At 33.1% G+C, this 22512-nt stretch overlaps 1 protein-coding gene across 1 annotated transcript in view; it reads right to left on the bottom strand.

Annotated features, from left to right (window-relative positions):
* The window catches only part of LOC117105539, a 108836-nt gene that overhangs the window by 29233 nt on the left and 57091 nt on the right, over window positions 1-22512 (bottom strand). The window contains exons 42-75 of the mRNA XM_033246705.1: window positions 21860-21973; window positions 21334-21561; window positions 20966-21193; window positions 19710-19823; window positions 19124-19351; window positions 18583-18810; window positions 17974-18201; window positions 17554-17664; window positions 16915-17142; window positions 16293-16406; window positions 15694-15921; window positions 15359-15472; window positions 14624-14851; window positions 14041-14154; window positions 13605-13718; window positions 10730-10843; window positions 10086-10196; window positions 8994-9107; window positions 8297-8413; window positions 8063-8179; window positions 7829-7945; window positions 7594-7710; window positions 7101-7217; window positions 6865-6981; window positions 6635-6748; window positions 5714-5830; window positions 5478-5594; window positions 5245-5361; window positions 5010-5126; window positions 4306-4419; window positions 3055-3168; window positions 1829-1942; window positions 909-1022; window positions 50-163 (exon numbers count right to left, since the gene is read on the bottom strand). Of these exons, the coding sequence (XP_033102596.1) occupies window positions 50-163; window positions 909-1022; window positions 1829-1942; window positions 3055-3168; window positions 4306-4419; window positions 5010-5126; window positions 5245-5361; window positions 5478-5594; window positions 5714-5830; window positions 6635-6748; window positions 6865-6981; window positions 7101-7217; window positions 7594-7710; window positions 7829-7945; window positions 8063-8179; window positions 8297-8413; window positions 8994-9107; window positions 10086-10196; window positions 10730-10843; window positions 13605-13718; window positions 14041-14154; window positions 14624-14851; window positions 15359-15472; window positions 15694-15921; window positions 16293-16406; window positions 16915-17142; window positions 17554-17664; window positions 17974-18201; window positions 18583-18810; window positions 19124-19351; window positions 19710-19823; window positions 20966-21193; window positions 21334-21561; window positions 21860-21973 (4812 nt within the window). The remainder of the gene's footprint in view (window positions 1-49; window positions 164-908; window positions 1023-1828; window positions 1943-3054; window positions 3169-4305; window positions 4420-5009; window positions 5127-5244; window positions 5362-5477; window positions 5595-5713; window positions 5831-6634; window positions 6749-6864; window positions 6982-7100; window positions 7218-7593; window positions 7711-7828; window positions 7946-8062; window positions 8180-8296; window positions 8414-8993; window positions 9108-10085; window positions 10197-10729; window positions 10844-13604; window positions 13719-14040; window positions 14155-14623; window positions 14852-15358; window positions 15473-15693; window positions 15922-16292; window positions 16407-16914; window positions 17143-17553; window positions 17665-17973; window positions 18202-18582; window positions 18811-19123; window positions 19352-19709; window positions 19824-20965; window positions 21194-21333; window positions 21562-21859; window positions 21974-22512) is intronic.

Here is a 22512-nt window from a genome sequence, read left to right as displayed (position 1 = left end):
AGGAAGATTAGGTATTTCTTTACCACACTGAATCCTTGTATTTACCTACCTGTTTCACAATTGGTTCCTGTATATCCCATGGGACATGTACAGGTGTAACTATTAACTAGATTATTACAGGTGGCTCCATTCTGACAGGGTCCTACTGCACATTCATCAATATCTAAGATTAAAAAATAAAATCATACTTGGTGTAATTATTACAACTGTTGCTTTTGAATGGTTTTTGTCCTCCTACATTTAATGAATATATCAAAATTATTGAAAGATGTGAGGGCAGACTTTTACATTGGAAAGTGAAAAGCAATACATTTCTAAATTCTGTTTTTGTATCTTTCCCTAGGCTATGGGAACAAGTACCACCTGTAATTCAAATTCTTCATCAATCTCATCTTTTAAATCTGCTCTAACTAAGTACTATATTTCATTATATTAGTTGTACTTTATTGTATTTTGTTTGTAATTTTTAGTTTAGTGCTTTTATATTTTTGTTTTTCAATAATTACAAAACTTGATTGGTGTTCAGTTCATTTTTGTGTAAGGTGGAGTGAGTGCAGTATCTGTTTGTGCTTGTGCCTATTCTCACTCCGGGCTTAAATTGTACTTGATGATTGCCAAATAAATATTATTATTATTATTATTATTATTATTATTATTATTATTATTATTATTATTATTATTATTATTAAATTGGAAAGTCACAGCCAATTATCCCAACCTCAATATATTGAGAACTTTATGAAATTAAACTTTAAAGTGTAAAGGTCTAGTGTACAGTATGTACAGCATGTGTGATGTTTGTCTTGAAATGGATTGTGATGAAAGTTTCTCTTTACAATTCTTAGTCCATGTGCCTAAATGGAAAAATAAATATATTTATCAAAACCACATTTCTAATCAATTGTTACCTATTTCACATAATGGTCCAGTCCATCCAGCAACACAAACACATTGAAAGGAACCAAGTGTATTAAAACAGTTTCCTGCATTCATACAAGGATTTGGAAGACATTCGTTGATATCTGAAATAACAGGGATTTAAAAGTGTCAAAAAATTAAAAACTGAAAAAATGTGGTTTGTTATCAATCCAGGTGCATGCAACTAAGTGTAGTGGACTGATAACATAAAAAGCCAGGTGCAGCCATGTGTACTGGAATGACAGATGTGCCATCACAAACCATAGTGTATTGACAAAACACAAGATTCGGGTGCAATAGTAATAAATGTTTTTGAAATGTTAATTAAAGTTCTTTTCAAACATGTATTAAAGCTAAACAACACCATATGTTGACTTGCACAAGAAAGAAATATTCAAAAGGCAGAAATAAATTATACATGAGCAAAACTAGATTGATTGGAAACAACCTGTTTTCAAAGCAGTGCAATAAAGCATTCAGAGAAATGGTGCGGAGAAAAATAGAAAACTTACAGGACTATGACAAAGCAGGTTTCCAAAAATGAAGAAGTATTGTGCTAAAATACAGTAATTTCTCTGTGATAGAAGTAAAGCAAAGCTAAACTACTACAAAATGGGTGGTTGTGCAAAGCAATCACAAATGGCAAATTCAACTAACTGCACAAAATAAACTTTTACATGTATGGCCTAGATGCAAAGGTTAAACAGAACTATTGAATGAAAATAGCTAGTGTCCTGTGTGAAAAAGACAAAATATGCATGGTGTAGCACTGACGGTGAATAAAGGTGAACTGAATTTTTTGTCAAACACTCTGTCAACATCTGAGAAAAATAAGTTGTTTAGAAAGAAAAAGAAAAGAAAATAACAAAAATGTGTACAACAAATAAGAAACACAAATTTCATTTGCTACCTGATTCACAATTGATTCCAGTATACCCAGGTGTACATTCACAGATGTAAGCGTTTACTAAATCAGTACAGGTGGCTCCATTCAAACAAGGCGTTGTTGCACAATCATCAACATCTGTAGTTTTTGGATTATAAAAATCACACAAGCAAACAATAAACACTTAAAAAAGACCAAGATTAAAAAAACCAACTGAGAAATTCTGGAAAAATATGGCCACAGATTTATTGCATCAGTTTGTAAGCATCCAAGCATTATGCAGAAATATTTATCTTACATGACATAACATCTGGGGTCAATAATATAGGCGTACAGAGCTCATGCTTCTCTTCATTGGTTATCGTTATGTCTCTTGATTACTTTATATAACCCCTCCTTTGGGAAAGCCCTATTAAGGGGGCACTTTTCAGCCCAAAAAAAACAAGGTAAAGTTTAACTGTTAACACTAATATCACACAAGGAAACAATAACCAATTGTAAAAAAGAAAGAAAATAGACACATTCCGCTAGGTTGGTCACGTGACGTATAGTGGATATCAATTGTAAATATTCAGTGTGAACAACGCTCGGAAATAGGAAAATGCGTGGCTTCTTCGGAGTGTTTGTGCTGTAAAGTAATTATACTAAATTGATTGGAAAATGAAATTGAGAGTTTTGCCATAATGATTTTTGCTAATGCTCTAAAAGATACTGGTCCCAAACATTTAGATTTTTCAAGAAATGCTAGGCCTAGGCCCCCGCATGTCTACGGCCTGTTTAGGTATGTACGAGAGTCTTCGTTCCACGAACTGCGATTTTGATATGCTACGATTTCTAGGCTAGCTTAAGTTTACAAAGGATTACATAAAATTAAAAAAAATACAAAGCACATTGAACGCTAGAATAAGTAAATAAACACTATTTTGAACAATCATAGTCCCTTTCCTTGCCAGTTATTTCTCACATTAATGGTGGGCGAATGTTGTCAAAAACCCTAACATTACCCTTTCCTATGCTTTAACACTGATCGCATTGTAAATTCACCATAGTAATACCCATTATGTGTCACATGACCAGCTGTAAACAAACTTTGCGGAATGTGCCTATTGATGGGAAAAATATGGGCCATGCCTTAAAGGCAGCAGTCTACAATCAAGCAAGCATGAATCAGTTTATTTAGAAGAGTCATGAAATGCTCACAATACAGTAACAATGTAAGTTAAGAATTTTAGAAATGGCATACAACATACTTGTTTCACAATTAGCACCTGAGAAGCCAGGTGGACAGGCACACAGGAAGGTATTGTGAGCATCTACACAGGTGGCCCCATTTTGACAGGTGTTGCCTACACAGTCATCTATGTCTGAAATTCATAAGTATAATAATAGTTCATTTAGAATGTTTAAATATTAAAGACTCAACTTATACCCAATTCAAATGTATGTACATCTTTGTGTAAAACAATACGTAATGTCTTTGTAATATCTTGGTAATCTTTACAGGAAAGAGCTAAGGAGATGAGGTGTGCTTAGCAAATCAGGTTCTAATTAACAGCCTTATAGAAAATATTGATGCCAACACTGCAGATGGAATGCATGTTGGGTGGAAGACTGTTCAATAGTAGCTTGGACGTGACAGGAATATAGGAAATTATGTGAATAGTCAGTGCAACAACCTGCATAAAGCCAGACACTCACTGCGTCGAACAACGACCATACGGCCGTCGCACGACTAATCCAAATTTGCATAAGGCGAGCGAACATTCTTTGTCGCATTGCTGTCGCGTCGCCGTCGCATGCAGTGATTAACCAGCTTAACATTCTGCTTTATAAAACTACCTAGGCTGAGTGCAGCTTAACAGCGGGAATGGTGCCAACGAGAATAACGAAGCTGTCTGCTGCGAATAATGTGACTTGGGAAAACATTTCTGATTGCGTGTTGGCATCGCAAAGCTTTTCAAAGAATGCACCTACACCTAGACTTAAGCTTTGTCCACACTATGAAATTATTTTATGTTACAAATTTGAGTGATTTGCAATGTAAGGGCATGATGATGCCGCATTACACCCAAATATGGACATCACATATTTACAGTATTTGTCACTTCAAATTTGATAGTGACAGTAGACAGAGCTTAACCACACAAAATCTCACTATCTGAAAACCTTCTGTTTCAAATCCAAGTGTGAACGGAGGTATTGATGAAAGGTGACGAGTTGCCATTCACTTGTTTACAGTTTATCTGATGTGAACACAGTTTAATGTTTATACATAAATGTCATGTGTCATAATATATAAATTAAAGACTGCTGTAGGTTTTCACTATAACCTAGAACTATCCCAAAAATGGAATTCTCAGATGTGGCTAATTTCCAAGTATTAATTAATAATTAATATAAGCGCTGTCAATTAGCTGATGCATGATGGACTGCGCGTTGCCAAACCAGAGGCGTTTTGTAAAATAACACACAAGACAAGATTATCCAATATTGGTACTAACTCATTTCACAATTGGTTCCCTCAAATCCAGTTGCACAGAAGCATTGATACCCAGAACCAGTATTGATGCAAGTAGCCCCATTGATACAAGGGTTAGGACTACAGAAATCAACAGCTAGAAAAACAATTATTAAAACAGAAATGTGTATGACAAAACTTGAACAAAACAAAAAAATATTAAAAAACAGCTGAATATCGCTTAGGGCTACAGATATCAAAAAGACAAAAAAATTTGAATAAAATAATAATGCATTAAAAACACCTGTAAATAGTTAAATGAATAAAATTACATTAGATTACATTAATAATGTATGGTATGAATACTTTATCTATCTAATAAAACAGTACTAAGCTTAACTGCATGCTAAAACAATTTTATAACTCTTGAATGAGGGGCTAACACTTATGAACAAATAAAATATAAAATAAAGAAAATAAAATAGTTTGTACTATGATGACATATCTATGTTTATATTATATAATGTTCCAGTCCAGCCAGTAGCACAATTGCATTGGAAAGAGCCTTGTACATTAACATTTGGCTCCATTGAAAACAAGGATTAGTAGGAGAACATTCATTAACATCTGGAAAAATATATTCGGAACAAAAAAACATGTATAATACAGGGAAAACAACAGAATGTAGATGAAAAATGAGAATGGTTTGGTTTATCCAACAGAATTTACACAACTATGATAGTTTACCTATATTACATAATGTTCCAGTCCATCCAGTGGCACAATTGCATTGGAAAGAGCCTTGTAAATTGACACAGGCAGCTCCGTTCAAACAAGGATTTGTAGGAGAACATTCATTAACATCTGGAAAAATATATTCGGAACAACATAAAACACATTACAAGGAAAACAATGGAGTTTAGATGAAAAACAGGAGTGGTTTGGTTTATCCAACGGAATCTACACAACTATGATAGTTTACCTGTATTACATAATGTTCCACTCCAGCCACCAACACAATTGCATTGGAAAGAGCCTTGTAAATTGATGCAGGCGGCTCCATTTAAACAAGGATTAGTAGGAGAACATTCATTAATATCTACAAAAATATAAGAACAAAACAACATGTACAATAAGGGAAAAATAACAGAATGTAGATAAAAAATGGGAGTGGTTGGTTTATCCAACCGAATCTACACAACTATAATAGTTTACCTATATTACATAATGTTCCGCTCCAGCCAGCAACACAATTGCATTGGAAAGAGCCTTGTAAATTGACACAGGCGGCTCCGTTCAAACAAGGATTTGTGGGAGAACATTCATTAACATCTGGAAAAATATAAGAACAACATAAAACACATACGTTACAAGGAAAACAATGGAATTTATATGAAAAACAGGAGTGGTTTGGTTTATCCAACGGATTCTACACAACTATAACAGTTTACCTGTATTACATAATGTTCCGCTCCAGCCAGCAGCACAATTGCATTCAAAAGAGCCTTGTAAATTGACACAGGCGGCTCCGTTCAAACAAGGATTTGTGGGAGAACATTCATTAACATCTGGAAAAACATAATAAAAAAAAAAACACATACGATACAAGCAAAACAATGGAATGTAGATGAAAAAATGGAGTGCTTTTGTTCATCCGATATGTTTACACAACTATGGTTATGTTCACACACACGGCGTAAGACTGGCGTAGCTTACGCCAGGCGTAAGCTAATTCACAGATTTAAATTCCAAAGTGTTCACACAAACGGAGTTCGCTATATTAACGCTGGCGTTAAACTAGTAGTAATATAGGCTTATGGGGGAATAGTTTTAAGTTTTAAATAATGTACGGGTTCTTAACTGTAGTAAAATTAACAGTGCATCAGTAAAACTTTTAAATCTGTGAATTGTTCGAAGTGAACTTATATGATTATTGTATTTTAAATGAACAATTTTACTTTACTTTGATTTTTCAGCCAGCATTGTTGGTGTTGTAGGTTTTAATAGACAGTCTAAATAGGTTAAAATATCTTAAAATACACAATCAACAAATCATATACATTATAACTAATTAAAATGCAATAGAAAAAGAACCCCTTTACCATTTCATTTATAGAGAGCACAGGAAAGAGACCAAAGTAGCTAATATATTGCAATCGTGATTGGTCAAACTCTTGAAATGAGGTCAAATCATTTAAGCATCACTGGCGCTAGCTAATCTGGGGTCTGCAGGTAGCGTAATAACGCCAAGGACGTGGTGTAGTGAGTGGCTTTAACAACGCCACTGCCTAGTTCACACACAAAGGCTTACGCTACACCATGCTTAAGCCAGCCTTACGCCGTGTGTGTGAACATAGCCTATGATAGTTTACCTGTATTACATAATGTTCCACTCCAGCCACCAACACAAATGCATTGGAAAGAGCCTTGTAAGTTGATGCAGGCGGCTCCATTTAAACAAGGATTAGTAGAACATTCATTAACATCTACAAAAATATAAGAACAAAAAACATGTACAATACAAGAAAAATAACAGAATGTAGATAAAAAATGGGAGTGCTTTGGTTCACCCAACGGAATCTACACAACTATAATAGTTTACCTATATTACATAATGTTCCAGTCCAGCCACCAACACAATTGCATTGGAAAGAGCCTTGTAAATTGACACAGACAGCTCCGTTCAAACAAGGATTTGTAGGAGAACATTCATTAACATCTGAAAAAATATAAGAACAACATAAAACACATACGTTACAAGGAAAACAATGGAACTTATATGAAAAACGGGAGTGGTTTGGTTTATCCAACGTATTCTACACAACTATAACAGTTTACCTGTATTACATAATGTTCCGCTCCAGCCAGCAGCACAATTGCATTCGAAAGAGCCTTGTAAATTGACACAGGCGGCTCCGTTCAAACAAGGATTAGTGGGAGAACATTCATTAACATCTGGAAAAACACAATAACAAAAAAAACACATATGATACAAGCAAAACAATGGAATGTAGATGAAAAAATGGAGTGGTTTTGTTCATCCGATTTGGTTTACACAACTATAATAGTTTACCTATATTACATAATGTTCCAGTCCAGCCACCAACACAATTGCATCCAGCCAGTAGCACAATTGCATTGGAAAGAGCCTTGTAAATTGACACAGGCAGCTCCGTTCAAACAAGGATTTGTAGGAGAACATTCATTAACATCTGGAAAAATATAAGAACAACATAAAACACATACGTTACAAGGAAAACAATGGAATTTATATGAAAAACGGGAGTGGTTTGGTTTATCCAATGTATTCTACACAACTATAACAGTTTACCTGTATTACATAATGTTCCGCTCCAGCCAGCAGCACAATTGCATTCGAAAGAGCCTTGTAAATTGACACAGGCGGCTCCGTTCAAACAAGGATTAGTGGGAGAACATTCATTAACATCTGGAAAAACACAATAACAAAAAAAACACATACGATACAAGCAAAACAATGGAATGTAGATGAAAAAATGGAGTGGTTTTGTTCATCCGATTTGGTTTACACAACTATGATAGTTTACCTGTATTACATAATGTTCCACTCCAGCCACCAGCACAATTGCATTGGAAAGAGCCTTGTAAATTGATGCAGGCGGCTCCATTTAAACAAGGATTAGTAGGAGAACATTCATTAATATCTACAAAAATATAAGAACAAAAAAACATGTACAATACAAGAAAAATAACAGAATGTAGATAAAAAATGGGAGTGCTTTGGTTTACCCAACGGAATCTACACAACTATAATAGTTTACCTATATTACATAATGTTCCAGTCCAGCCACCAACACAATTACATTGGAAAGAGCCTTGTAAATTGATGCAGGCAGCTCCATTTAAACAAGGATTAGTAGGAGAACATTCATTAACATCTGGAAAAATATAAGAACAAAAAAAACACATACAATACAAGCAAAACAATGGACCGTAGATGAGAAAATGGAGTGGTTTGTTCATTCGATTGGGTTTACACAACTATAATAGTTTACCTATATTACATAATGTTCCAGTCCAGCCAGTTGCACAATTGCATTGGAAAGAGCCTTGTAAATTGATGCAGGCAGCTCCATTTAAACAAGGATTAGTAGGAGAACATTCATTAACATCTGGAAAAATATAAGAACAAAAAAAAACACATACAATACAAGCAAAACAATGGAACGTAGATGAAAAAATGGAGTGGTTTTGTTCATCCGATTGGGTTTACACAACTATGATAGTTTACGTATATTACATAATGTTCCACTCCAGCCACCAACACAATTGCATTGGAAAGAGCCTTGTAAATTGACACAGATGGCTCCATTTAAACATGGATTAGGAGAACATTCATTAACATCTAGAAAAATACAAGAACAAAAAACATGTACAACACATTGAAAAAAATGGAATGTAGATGAAAAAACAGTGGTTTTGGTTTATCCAATGGAATTTACACAACTATGATAGTGTATCTATATTACATAATGTTCCGCTCCAACCAGCAGCACATTTGCATTGGAAAGAGCCTGTAAATTGACACAGATGGCTCCATTCAAACAAGGATTAGTAGGAGAACAGTCATTAACATCTGGACAAATATAAGAACAGTACATAACAGATACAATACAAGGAAAATGTTTTAGCATAGTATTTAGAAAGTAAAACAAAAGCAACATGAACTGTTAAAAATAAAATAAATCTTACCTAATTCACAATTGATTCCAGTATACCCAGGTGGACATTCACAGATGTAAGCGTTTACTAAATCAGTACAAGTGGCTCCATTCAAACAAGGCAATGCTGCACAATTATCAATATCTGTAGTTTGGAAAGATAATAAAAATCACACAAGAAAACAATAAACACCAAGATTTTAAAAAAATGACTGAGGAATTCTGGAAAAATATGGCCACACATTTATTGCATCAGTTTGTAAGCATCCAAGCATTATGCAGAAATATTATCTTACATGGCATAACATCTGGGGTCAATAACATAGGCGTACAGAGCTCATGCTCCATTGGTTATTGTTAAGTCTCTTGATTACTTTATATAACCCCTCTTTTGGGACAGCCCTATTATGGGGACACTTTTCAGGCCAAAAAACAAGGGAAAGTTTAACTTTTAACACTACAGCCAACCCCTATAAGGGGACACCCTTCTTAAGGGGACACTTTCTTTGGTCCCGAAGGTTCTACTGCACATTTTTTAATAAGCATGAATTCTACACCACAGAAATATTTACTGACAGCCTCCTTTGAACACTAACAGTAACAAATGAAAGTATATTCAAAGTAGGTCTTCCTGTGCTACATCAATTTAGTACTACAGTAGAACCCATATTAAGAAGACACTGTCGAAAGTGTCCCCTTCAAAGTGGTGTCCCCTGAATAGAGGTTGGCAAAGTGTTAACAGATGAACTTTTTTTGTTTCTTGGTCAAAATGTGTCCCCTTTTGGGGGAGTCCAAAAGGGGTTCTAATGTATAATAGTCAGATAGAAATAATTACTGTGACTGACAATAAAACAATAAATATGGGTCGCATATTGCAAGAACTCATTCAACACAGTTAGGATAAGTAATGAGGTATTTTTAAATACATATATATAGAACAGAAATAAATAATATTTTCAATAAGTACAAAATAGTACACAATTACTTACAAACTTTATGTCATCATCTTACTATTTTTAAGTATGTTATTAGCTTCCAACAGAAAATTATAACAAAAACATATTTAGTTTGCCAAATAATGGTCACATAGTAATAGTTTTGTGAATTATGATGTATATTTTACTTGTTTCACATAATGTTCCACTCCAGCCAGCCAAACAATTGCACTGGAAGGAGCCTTGTAAATTTATACAGGCTCCATTGATACATGGATCAGACAAACATTCATCTTCATCTGCAAAAATGTAGAAAACAAAACAAAAAACACAATAAATAGTTTAGCAAAATGGTTAAGAAATCACACAAAAAAAGTGCTAGAGAAAAAGTTTACTAAAACGAAAAAAAATAGAAGACATGTGGGCAGGAATAATAAACGAATCATTTATTTTATTGAGCCCTAAATCTTCATTTAACATACCACATGTAATATTAGGTGCACTGTGATCCTAGGTAGGCAACTGATATACATGTACAATGTTACAAAGTAAAGCTACAATTTGTACATAGCTAAAAGATGCTGTCGCAAGATGCTATCATAGCCTCAAACAACAAGCACCTAAAACATGGTCTTTCTATCATTTTCAACAAATAACTCTTATCAGATTCACAAGTGGTAAAAGTTATAAATACAAATAAGCCTATAAAACAATGTTTTGTCATCATCCATTTTATGATTTTTTTTTGTAAATTAGTGTAAAGCGCATAGGGACAGTGCAATGTAAGTGTCAATTTATTATTTCCAGTACAGTAATTAGAAATGTAACTCACCAATTTCACAATTTGGGCCGCTGAAACCTTGGGCACAAGTACAAATGTAACTACCAGGTGTGTTTTGGCACGTCCCACCAAACTGACAAATGTTACCGGCGCATTCATCAACATCTAAAATACACACACTCAATTTAATTATATGTATTCATAGTTAAGTCACAGATCCTATATACAGGACCTGTGGTTATAAGATAACCGTTTGATAAAACTCATTTTGAATGCACAATCAGTGAAATCACAGATCTTATTACATACAGTAGAATCTGTGGTGCAATACAAGCCATGCACTAAGCAGGTCATGTGATCTGATATGCAGTTTTTGATTGGATACTTGTGCTCAGAAAATAGAAACAAAGAAGAGTGCTGACACACAAAGATTAAGGCTGAAAAACTTGGCAGAAGAAATATATATTGAAATGAAATGATGGCAAAGCTCTTAAATAGATGCTGTTGCAAAGACAAAAATAATTTTTGATCATCTTAAAATATCAATGATATACTCCGTGTTACTATCAGATAATGAGGGAGTTTTGCCTCTCCTTGCATTAATGTCAAATTAGAATTGTCCTTAAAAAGGGAAAATCTGAAGCTGCAGCCTTCCTCATTTTCTGTGTGTTCAAAATCATATAAATTATTATATTTTTTTCTATTGATTAAGTACCTAACAATTAACAGTTAACCTTTGACCGGCGTTATGAAGCAATATCAAATAGTCAGCTGGTAACTTACCACATACAAAAGGTACATATAATTACAATAAATCAATCTATATTATTTCATGTTTTTTGTTATTTTTTAGCGCATCACAGACAATAAAATTAGCTCTAAAGTTTTAGGAAAAAAACTAATTGTTCTATAATAATTTACTAAAGATTAGAAGGTTAATTATATACTAAATAGTATTAGTATTTAGTATTAGATACTAAATTAAAATCAAAATATTAGTTATAAAACATCAAACTAAAGTATACAACAAAACCTAAATAGTAAATTACAAGTACATGCAAACATAACAATTTCAATTTAATTCTAATACAAAGGTCCGCTGCCATTGTTTTTCACACTTATTTTATAAACAGCCTGCTTTTACCGTAAATTAGTTTCTTGAGAATAAGCCCAAGAAAATAAATTAAAGTTAATCAACATACTGAGGTAAGCTTTTTTTAATGATCTAAACAATGTTGGACAGCAAGATGTGTACTCCCTTCCCCACTGTGAAGCTTCTTTATAGACATGACAGGTTCTGGTAATTAAGCATTATCAAAAAAGTTGTAGTTATTATAATAAACTACAGTGCTATTTTTTCCATTACTCATCAATTTCATCACAGAAAAGAACATGTGATAAAACTGATAATTACACAGTAGGTAATCATGCTGACTCAACTCATGCACTAAAAATAACTAATGAAATAAATTTATAAACGAAACATACTTAAATATATATTGTACATGCATGTGCTATACAAAGTTCAACCAAAAGGCATGCACAATTAACAATAAAATAAAATTACGATAGACTCCAAATAGATAGTTCATGATATGCTCAACAATTGTACATTATTTTTTATCTATATAAAGAATAATAATTTGAATTTCCATATATGAAATTATCAAGCAAATCACTTTTCTTGTGCCATACACAAATTGACTGAAAAATTCATATTGTGGCTTTATTCTCTTGGTACTTTTTGGAGTCTACTATTAATATTATATATTGGTACATTGAAATTCTACAAAACTATTAATAACTGTATGTAGCCCCTTACGACTACTCACAATACTAAACATTAAGTTGCAGGAGCCATATCTTGACATTGTATTCTATATTCTCACCCTGTTCACAGGTTGGTCCCATCCATTGTGACGTGCAAACACAGACAAAGTTCAAATCATCTCCAAGGCAAATAGCCTCGTTTTTACAAGGCGAACTGTCACAAACTGCACTTGGTGCTGTGATATGCAATCATACAATACACAAGAATATAAAACAATATTATTGACATTAATATAGAGGAAATTGTTTGAATCTAGCCATTCCTGCAAATTCTGCCTTTCCTATCTATATTAAAAATAGTTTGTTCCTATTATAATCCTATATCTGATAGTTTATACCTGCTATCACTATACTTATCTAAACTCAAATGCACTGTATTCCTATATAGCACATATACATTATTCAAACATACAAATCACATAATCTGTAACAAAAATGTCAGGAGAAAAAAAATTAAATGAGATCTTGAAAACCTGTATAGAGATGATTGATAAAAGTAATAGTGAAATTTTCATCTTATTTCTGTTTAAAAAAAATAATATCAATTATTTAAAAACAAATTTACTGTAGTGAAAAATCAGAAGAAAAGTTTCTGAGGAAAATACACACTTTGTAGGTAAGTATATAAAAAGAAAAAACCACAGCCGAAGCAAGTTGTGCAACTTTGAATGAATGAGAATTTATGAACTTAAAGGAAAAAGAAGGTGTGTTGTGCAAAAAGCTGGAACACATTTTGCAGAAAAGTATTCTTTCAACTCAGAAAAGGAAGTGCACAGATAAACCATGTGCAGTAGTAATTTTGATGTATTGTCATTGTATTATGGCTCATTTTTTTAATGAGAAATCATACAAAACACCAATTTCAGAATGAATTCATACAAACCACAAGAAGGTGATACTGAAATCTAGTGAGTGTGATTGGATGGGATAGGTATTGTGCATAGAGGCAGAACACATTGAAAAAAATCTACGTTCCTTCAACTCCAAGAAGTATGTGCACTATGAAAAATTAAGGAAATCATTTGTACATTGCAGTAAGCAACTTGAGCATCTCAAGCATGTTTGCACCAGTGCTAAAAACAATCAAAACTTTCACCTATTTCACAACGAATTCCTGTAAAACCAGCAGGACAGCTACAAATGTAAGCATTTGTCATATCACTACAAGTACCGCCATTTGTACACGGTGAGCTATTACATTCATTGTAGTCTATAGAAACAAAGCAATTATTTCCATCAATTCAACTTGAGTAAACTTATGCAACCAACAATATACCAAAAACAAGTCAACAAAACCAAGATAAGGTTCTAATTAAATGAAAAAAGAAACAAGCTATAGTTTGTACTGAACCAGATGAAATTCTTCAATAATTTAAAACCAAGATATATTTCTAAATTAATGTCAAAAGTGAATTGGAATGGATAATTATTATTAAATCTTGTATATATTACATTTATAGAAATGGTCACAATCGTGAACATATTGATATGGAATATATGTTGGTGGCGGTATAATGGCGTTGGCTATTCACCTTGTTCACAGAATGTACCCTGGTATCCTGGAGCGCACCGACATCGGAAGAAATTAACAAGGTCGTCACAAGCTCCTCCGTTCATGCACGGAGTGCTGCTGCACTCATTAATGTCTGAGAAAATGTATTAAATATCTTTAAAATATAACTAATTATTATTTAGGAGAAGTTTTTCACAAAGGTATCAATATGTAATGAGGATTTACAATATTTCTAGCAACATCTACAAAATCTGATTGCAATATACAATTGCAAAAACAGATATCAGTCAGTCCCTAAATGCTCCTTGTGAATAATTGATACAATTAAATTAAATTATTTAATTAGTTCTATTCATGTATTAAACATAAATGCATTATCATTTTAAATTTGTTTTATCATATAATCTATTAGAAAATAAATTATTTTTGAAGTGTTTTAAATATGAAAAATCAATAAGTAATTCCAAAATTCTAAACTTAGTTTCTGAATTTATACATAATCCTAAAAGTTTGTTGTTTTTTTTTTTAATTGTTAATTGGAAAATTTTTGTAAAGCATACAATATGACATTTTTGCATAGGGAAAGATGAAAGAAAAATAACCTTCAGCGCAAACTCGTCCTTGGTAGCCAGGGGCACAATTGCAAGTATAAGCACCAACTGACTCAATGCAAGTTCCACCATTCTGACATGGTGAACTACCACACTCTAACACCTCAACTGCACAAGTGGGACCTGTCCAACCAGATGGACAAATGCAGTCATAACGATTAATTCCTTCCACGCAGGTCCCACCATTTTGACATGGGTTGCTTCCGCATTCCAGTATGTCTATTACATGATTAAGATACCGGTAAGTTAACAATCAAAAGTAAATTTAAACTATTTTAATACCTTGATATGTTTGTTGTGATATTTTAGTGTCAAATGGCCAAACGAGTTTCTCCAATGTGGGATAATAAAGTTGTATTGTATTGCACAAAATGCACTGAAGGGGACTATAAGTAACAATCTTTAAATGTAACAAACTGTATATCTTTTATGCAAAATTCAGTATTTCTATTATTATAGGTTTATCACAGAAAACATACAAAAAACATAAAGAGAGAGTATGTGGAAGATGCAAATTATTGTTTACTACTGTATGTGTCAAAATATTGGTTTGAATAAGAAATGTTGGTTTATCTGCTAAACAAATTTTACCGATATTGATATTTACATTATTAAGTTTAAGTGCATCATTATTATTGAATAGTTGAATTTTCTTTATTTACTTTTACACCTCAAGGTTATACAAACTTCTGACAGATTTTTTTAAAGCCATGATTAAATAATCACCTTGATTACAGAATGTTCCTTGGATGCCGTTAGGACACAAACAGCGGAAAAAATCAACAAAATCCTCACACGTACCACCATTCTGGCAAGGGCTACTAGCGCACTCATTCACCTCTAGAAAACGTACAATCAATTCAAAGGTACATATGATAGAGTTTTTTTTATTAATGTACATCAGTTCTCTCACAATAAGAAACTTTATTTCAGTGATTATTTGAGACACCTTGCATCAATCAAGTTGGTTTAATTGTGATATGAATACTTTACATTTGACTTTTTTTAGATATCTATAAAGCAATGTTTGCATAGATAACCATGGTACAAAAAAAAATCACCTTCAGCACAGACAGTTCCTTGGTAGCCTGGAGCACACGTACATGAATATGCACCGATTAACTCAATGCAAGCTGCGCCATTCTGACATGGTGAACTAGCACACTCTCGCACCTCAATTTCGCAATTCACACCTGACCAACCAAATGGACAAGTGCAGTCATAACGATTGATTCCATCCATGCAAGTCCCACCATTTTGACAAGGAGTGCTACTGCATTCCTGAATTCCTATTGCACAATTAAAGTTAAGATTGATTAATTTTAAGTTTTTATATATTATTTTTGTTATATCCAGCCTGTAAAAGACCTATAATTACACTCATACAGTTTTAAGTGTTAACTTGTTGCAAATATACATTAGAATTTTTAACCAACAGAAGAACAAACATCATTACACAGTTGAAGCCATATTACATGTACTGGATTAACAATATTATTAAATCAGTAAGAGGTAAAGTAGGAGAATAACCCATAACTTGCAGCGTCATTGTGCTGAAATGCATGGCCGCCAAGAGGGAAAGCTGTAACAGGGGCTTTTTAGTAAATTTTTTGAGTAGGCTGATAGACACAACTCCTGGAAATGCAAACATTCATATCACCTTGATCACAGAATGTTCCTTGGACGCCATCAGGACACAAGCAGCGGAAAAAATCAACAAAGTCTTCACAGGTACCTCCATTCCGGCAAGGGTTACTACTGCATTCATTTATCTCTACGAATGTTCAATTACAACAAGGAAAAGGAAGGAATTTCAAAACAATGTAAATAAAACATGTGTGGTACAAATAATTTAAGTACAGAATGGAAGATTTTGTGTTGAAAATCAGATTCAGAAAGCTGAAAATACTGTAAATTAAAGTTTTTATCCTTATTGTCACTCAATAACATTTTAAATTAATATCATTAAAATTTAAATCATTATCATTTTTAGTATTATTATTATTATTTTACTTTTGTCAATTGTGACATCATTGTAACTCGCAATGTTCATGTTTCTGATTCCCAACTGTGCACTAATTTTTCATTAGTGCATGGTTAGCAGGCCAGCCCTTAGGAATTTTTTCCTTTCATTAATCTAACCTTTGTATAATTTCCACATGGTGTATGATACGCAACTATTCTAATTACTTATTATATATTTTTCACCATTAATTTCCACCATCATCTTAATCAAAGCCATCATTATCTGGATTAAATTTCCTAGTATTCATATAAATCACCTTGACCACAATACAGTCCATTAAATCCAGGTGCACAGGAACAGTAGTAGCCATTGATAACTTCGTAACAGGTGGCACCATTTTGACAAGGTGCACTAGAGCATTCTAATATGTCAACGTCACAGTTGTCACCTGTCCACCCTGGGACACATGAACATGTGTACCTGTTCAGTTGATCTGTGCAGGTAGCTCCATTGAGACATGGGTCACTGTCACATTCATTAATTTCTGTGAATTTACAATGGGTTGTCTGAATAAATTATGCAAATTTCTATGGATTATCTGAATACAGGTGTCTCATTTTAATAATACTAAATTGAAATAACTGAAATTATTTTGAACTTCCTACAGGAAAAAAAGCAAGAAAACTTTCAAAGACATTAAATCTAGGCATTATTGATATTAGAGTTTAAACCTAGATATTAGTGGTAGGTGTCTAGACACTGTCAATATTAGAGTTTAGATTTCCAGACACTGTCTATGTTCAGCTTAGAGTTAGTGTTTCGACACTATCATTATTATCAACGTTTGAATAATATGAATTCTAATTTACCAAAAAAACAAAATACAGTACTACAAGGGCGTAATAATAATGGCATATTTTCAACAAACACAAAACAGGGTTTTTGTATTGAATACCTTCTTGACAAAATACACCACCATATCCAAGGAGGCAGTCACATCTAAAGGCATTGATAAAATCAGTGCAACCACCAAATTGGCAGGGATTGCTGGAACACTCATCGATTTCTGAATACACACCATATTAGACAAAAAATAAATGTTATTTAATTAAAATAATAAGCCAAGATTCAGAGAAGCAATCTTCTATTAGTATATACTGTATATTCATATATAAATTTAATATTTTATGTAAAAATGTTTGTACTTAATTTTGTGCCTTTAGTGATTAAAGGAGTAAACTTGTAAGCAGCTTAAACACACCAAGACACTCAGATTGATGAGTGTGTTCAATTTAAAAAAAAATAATTTTCTATGCAGAAATTTACTTTATATAATCAAACAAAACATTGAAATTATTTTCATAACGACTTTTACCTATATCACAAAGCACTCCTGCAAATCCAGGTGGACAAGTGCAGACAAACCCTCTATTCTGGTCAGTACAGGCGGCACCATTTTGACATGGTTGACTGGCACATTCAAGGATATCCAAATCACAGTATAATCCTGTCCAGCCAGGTGGACAGATACATGCAAATGAATTAATTTGTTCAATACAGGTGGCTCCGTTTTGACATGGTGAACTCTGGCATTCTAGGACCTCTGGAGCACAAAAACAAGGTTTTCAAGTAATACAACACTGAATTATTAGGAGTCCTTGAACATCCACATGGTCATGTGGTATCCACTGACCAATGACAAATTGGTCTCAGAAATTTTGAATATTCATGTTTATACGTGAAGATGGATGGCTGGCAACACCATGTCTTAAATGTTTTTTAATCACTTACATAGACAAGAAGAACGACTACAGCAAAAAGAAAAATACTCAATAACTAATTAATAAAAGAGTAATTAATCTCCTAATGTACTGGCCAGGGTTAAGCTACAAATTATTTGCACAATATCTGGGACCACAAATTTACTATTGTGTTGATTAAAAATAGGGCTACATAATTATACAATATAGGTATTTGCAATCACCTGTTTCACAAAGACCACCTGTGTATCCAGGTGCGCAGATACATGCATAACCATTGATAGCTTCTATACAATTGGCACCATTCTGACATGGTGAACTGGCACATTCCAATACCTGTTGCTGGCAATATATACCTTGCCACCCAGCAACACACTGACACAGAAAACCATTGACTTGATCTGAACATATGCCCCCGTTAAGACACGGGCCACTGAAGCACTCATCGATATCTGCCATAATCAGAACAACGTTAATAAAGCTATCAAAGTAGGCTACATATACATTTAACAATAATCATAAATATTGTAATTATGGAATTGAATAATATAAAACAGATAAAATATAGATATATCTGTAAATGAAGCAAAACAACCTACAGCTACAGATTGCCCTGCAACCCAGAAATCCCCCTTAAGTTTCACATTATAACTCAATTTGTTCTAAATTTTTCATAATCCTGCAATTGAGTGTACTTTTTTGATGTTAGAAAGATAAGCAAAATTAAGTAATGTTTCATGAAACAAAATAGATGGTAATAATCACCTTCTTCACAATTGTTACCGGTATACCCAAGTGGACAGGTGCAGAAATAACCGTTTACATTATCAGTACAGGTGGCACCATTCAAACAAGGTAAACTTTGACATTCATCAATGTTAATCTCACATAACAGACCAGTCCAACCTAAAGGGCACTCGCAGACATAGCTATTTACCAAGTTCCTGCAAACAGCTCCGTTCTGACACGGTCTGCTTATACATTCATTCACATCTATAAAATACATATTTATAACAGACTTATATTAAATAGATACAAGTTGAAAGTAAGATACAAAGTAACTCTAAAAACTTCAATATTTATAATAAACTTATAATAGACACACTAGTTGAAATAAGATCCAGATTTACTGTAAACACAAGTAAATTATTAAATGAACATTTTAATCATAATGAAAGATGTAATACAGCAAAATAACAGAAAAAATAGGAATTTCAAATTACTGTATAAACAACATAATACAATACAAAAATGAAAATTTACTTTGTAATATAACCAGAAAAATTATCAAAGATTAATATGTATTACTACATGCATCTTGAATACACAAGTACAAAAATTACTGTATCACCTTGTTCACAGAAAATTCCCTGAAATCCAGATGAACACATGCAGATGAATCTGTTGACCTGGTCCTGGCAAGTTCCGCTATTCTGGCACGGTGAACTCTGACATTCATTGATATCTGATCAGTATGAACACAATATAGTTTATCTCAAAAAAAAAAATTCATGTGCAATTCTTTTAGGAGGTGTTAGCTTTCTCAAGTGCACTGCTATGATTAGAGAAATTGTTATTCTAAGATTTCATTGAAAATATGAAGGTAGAGCCTTTGATGTCAGTAAAAACATAAAGTCATGTATTTTTCTCTTGCAAGAAAGTGGAAATAAAATGAGCAAATTATAACCACTGCTCAGGTTTAGGATCTGTATACAAATTTGATTAAATACTGAACATTATCAATTGTATTATAAGCAGAGATGAATAATTCACCATTTGGTGGTAAGTGAAGTGATGGGGCAATTGCCTGCTAGAAAATAAACAGCTTGTGCGACGAAAAGTGAAGAAATACAATCTCATGGTGCGATGACAGCAGAATGTTCTAAATTTTATCATAAGCAGAGATGAATAATCACCATATGGTGACAAGTGAAGTGATGATGCAATTGCTAGAAAATAAACTTGTACAATGAAAAGCAAAGAAAAATCTCATAATGTGATGACAACAGAAAATACTTAAGAGAATAAGCTGGATGAAGACATCATTTTGATGTATCTGATGTGGAAAGGATGGTTGCACATTGTGCATGTTAAATATGGATGAAATGATCATGGTTAAAATGGTTGCACGCAATATGACACATAATCTTCGGATTGTAAGCCCTGTCAAACTATCAAATATTATTTGACAAATAAATGCCTAAATATGGTCATGATGACATCACATCATGACCATATATGGGCATACAAAAGTTTTTAAATAAAAATTAGATAGTGTGACAGAGCTCTGAAGTTATATAATACTGAACATTGAAATTATTAGTAATATATGATAAGCACCGATGGAGAATACAGCAAAAAGAGACCATTTCTGGGTGATGCAAATGAGGAGCATTTGCTGCTAAAATGGTGCAACCTATAGCAAACAAAGAAAATGCAATTCCAAAGTGTGATGACTCTAAAAAATACAAAGCTGAAAAATTATTTGTTTCTAAGAATGGCATGATCAAACATGGTGCAATCAATAACCAAAAAACAGCATCTTTCCCAAAAGTGTATTAGTGGGTGAAATTTTGAAGCAGTGATCAAAATCTAAAATATAAGAACCTTGTTCGCATAGAGTCCCCTGAAAGCCAAGTGGACATCTGCAGATGTAACCATTGACTATATCATCACAAGTGGCACCATTCAAGCAGGGAGTGCTAGCACACTCTTGGATCTCTTGTGTGCAGAAAGTGCCTTCCCATCCAGACAGACAGTCACATATGAAACCATTAACTTCTTCTGTACATGTGCCACCATTCTGGCACGGACTGCTACTACATCGAAGAATCGCTGTTTTAAACATTCAATTAAAAAGTAAATGCTGTAATACATTTAAAGGATGTTTCCAAGACAGCAATAAAAGACAACAATTTCAAAAATATATTGGAATAAAACAGTATCTGGAAAAAGTGAGAGACAAATAGAATCACCTGTTTCACATCGATCACCTTCATAACCAACTGGGCAGTTACAAAGGTAACCGTTGGCCATCTCAGCACAGGTGGCACCATTTAAGCATGGATTACTATTGCACTCTACTATGTCTAGAGTACACAAAGAGCCGGTCCAACCTGCAGCACATTGGCAGAAAAACATGTCCACTAGGTCCTGACAAGTGGCACCATTTTGACAAGGATTACTGGAACATTCATCAATTTCTTCATCACATGAAAATAAAAATTAACAACATACGTGAATTTCTAGATACAATAAAAGACCCCCAAAAATATGACTTTGTATTAAATATTTTATGTCAAAGTTAATATAAATAATGTAAATATAGAAAACAACAATTAAACTGAATATTTCATAATTAAGATATTCTATTGGTCATTTGGGAAGAAATTGAACTTTGAACAAGGAGAAAAGATGGAAGAATTTAAAAGACCAAAAAATGAAAGATATATTACTACTATTTTCAGAAATAAAGGAAATCTATAAGAAACATATCTTCACCTATTTCACAGTTGGCACCTGTGTAGCCAGGCAAACACTGACAGGTGTAGAAATTAACATTATCAATACACATGGCACCATTAAGACAGGGTGAACTTGCACATTCTCGGATATCTACAGCGATATATTTAGAGTAGAAAACAAATATAAAATACAGTCACAAACTATAACACTTAATAATATTATGAGAACTGTTCAGATTTAACAAATAATACATCTAAAGTAAAGTAAACTCATTTTGTCTTGCGAAACTAGGAAATGTCTATAACTTGGTAATTCACAGGAACAGCAGCTTGTTAAATACAACCAGGAACACCTATATGTGGTTCAGTAAACAAAACCCATTAAAAATAAAATCATTATATCAATATTTATCGTAGTTTGAAAGTGGAAGAACACCACTATAATACTAATGATAATATCATTTTTTTTAAATAATTGCGTATGTAAATTTAGTCTAATTACTGGTTCTCTAATTGCATATTTTCTTATAAACTGACTATACAGTTAGCCCTACTTGTTCAACTAATAACAAATCTTACAATCTTTACGTATACATATATAATATATTTTAGCAAAACAATTTTCAACTATTCATTATATATTGGCAGAATGCAGGTTGGCTAAGAATGTGTAAAAAACTTTACATAATC

This window comes from Anneissia japonica, unplaced genomic scaffold (assembly GCF_011630105.1).
Source record: "Anneissia japonica isolate Jap-2015-1 unplaced genomic scaffold, ASM1163010v1 scaffold2030_len652032_cov178, whole genome shotgun sequence".
In the NCBI taxonomy this organism is placed as follows: domain Eukaryota; kingdom Metazoa; phylum Echinodermata; class Crinoidea; order Comatulida; family Comatulidae; genus Anneissia; species Anneissia japonica.
The sequence above is the reverse complement of the archived record's forward strand: the minus strand, read 5'-3'. Positions and strand labels throughout refer to the sequence as shown.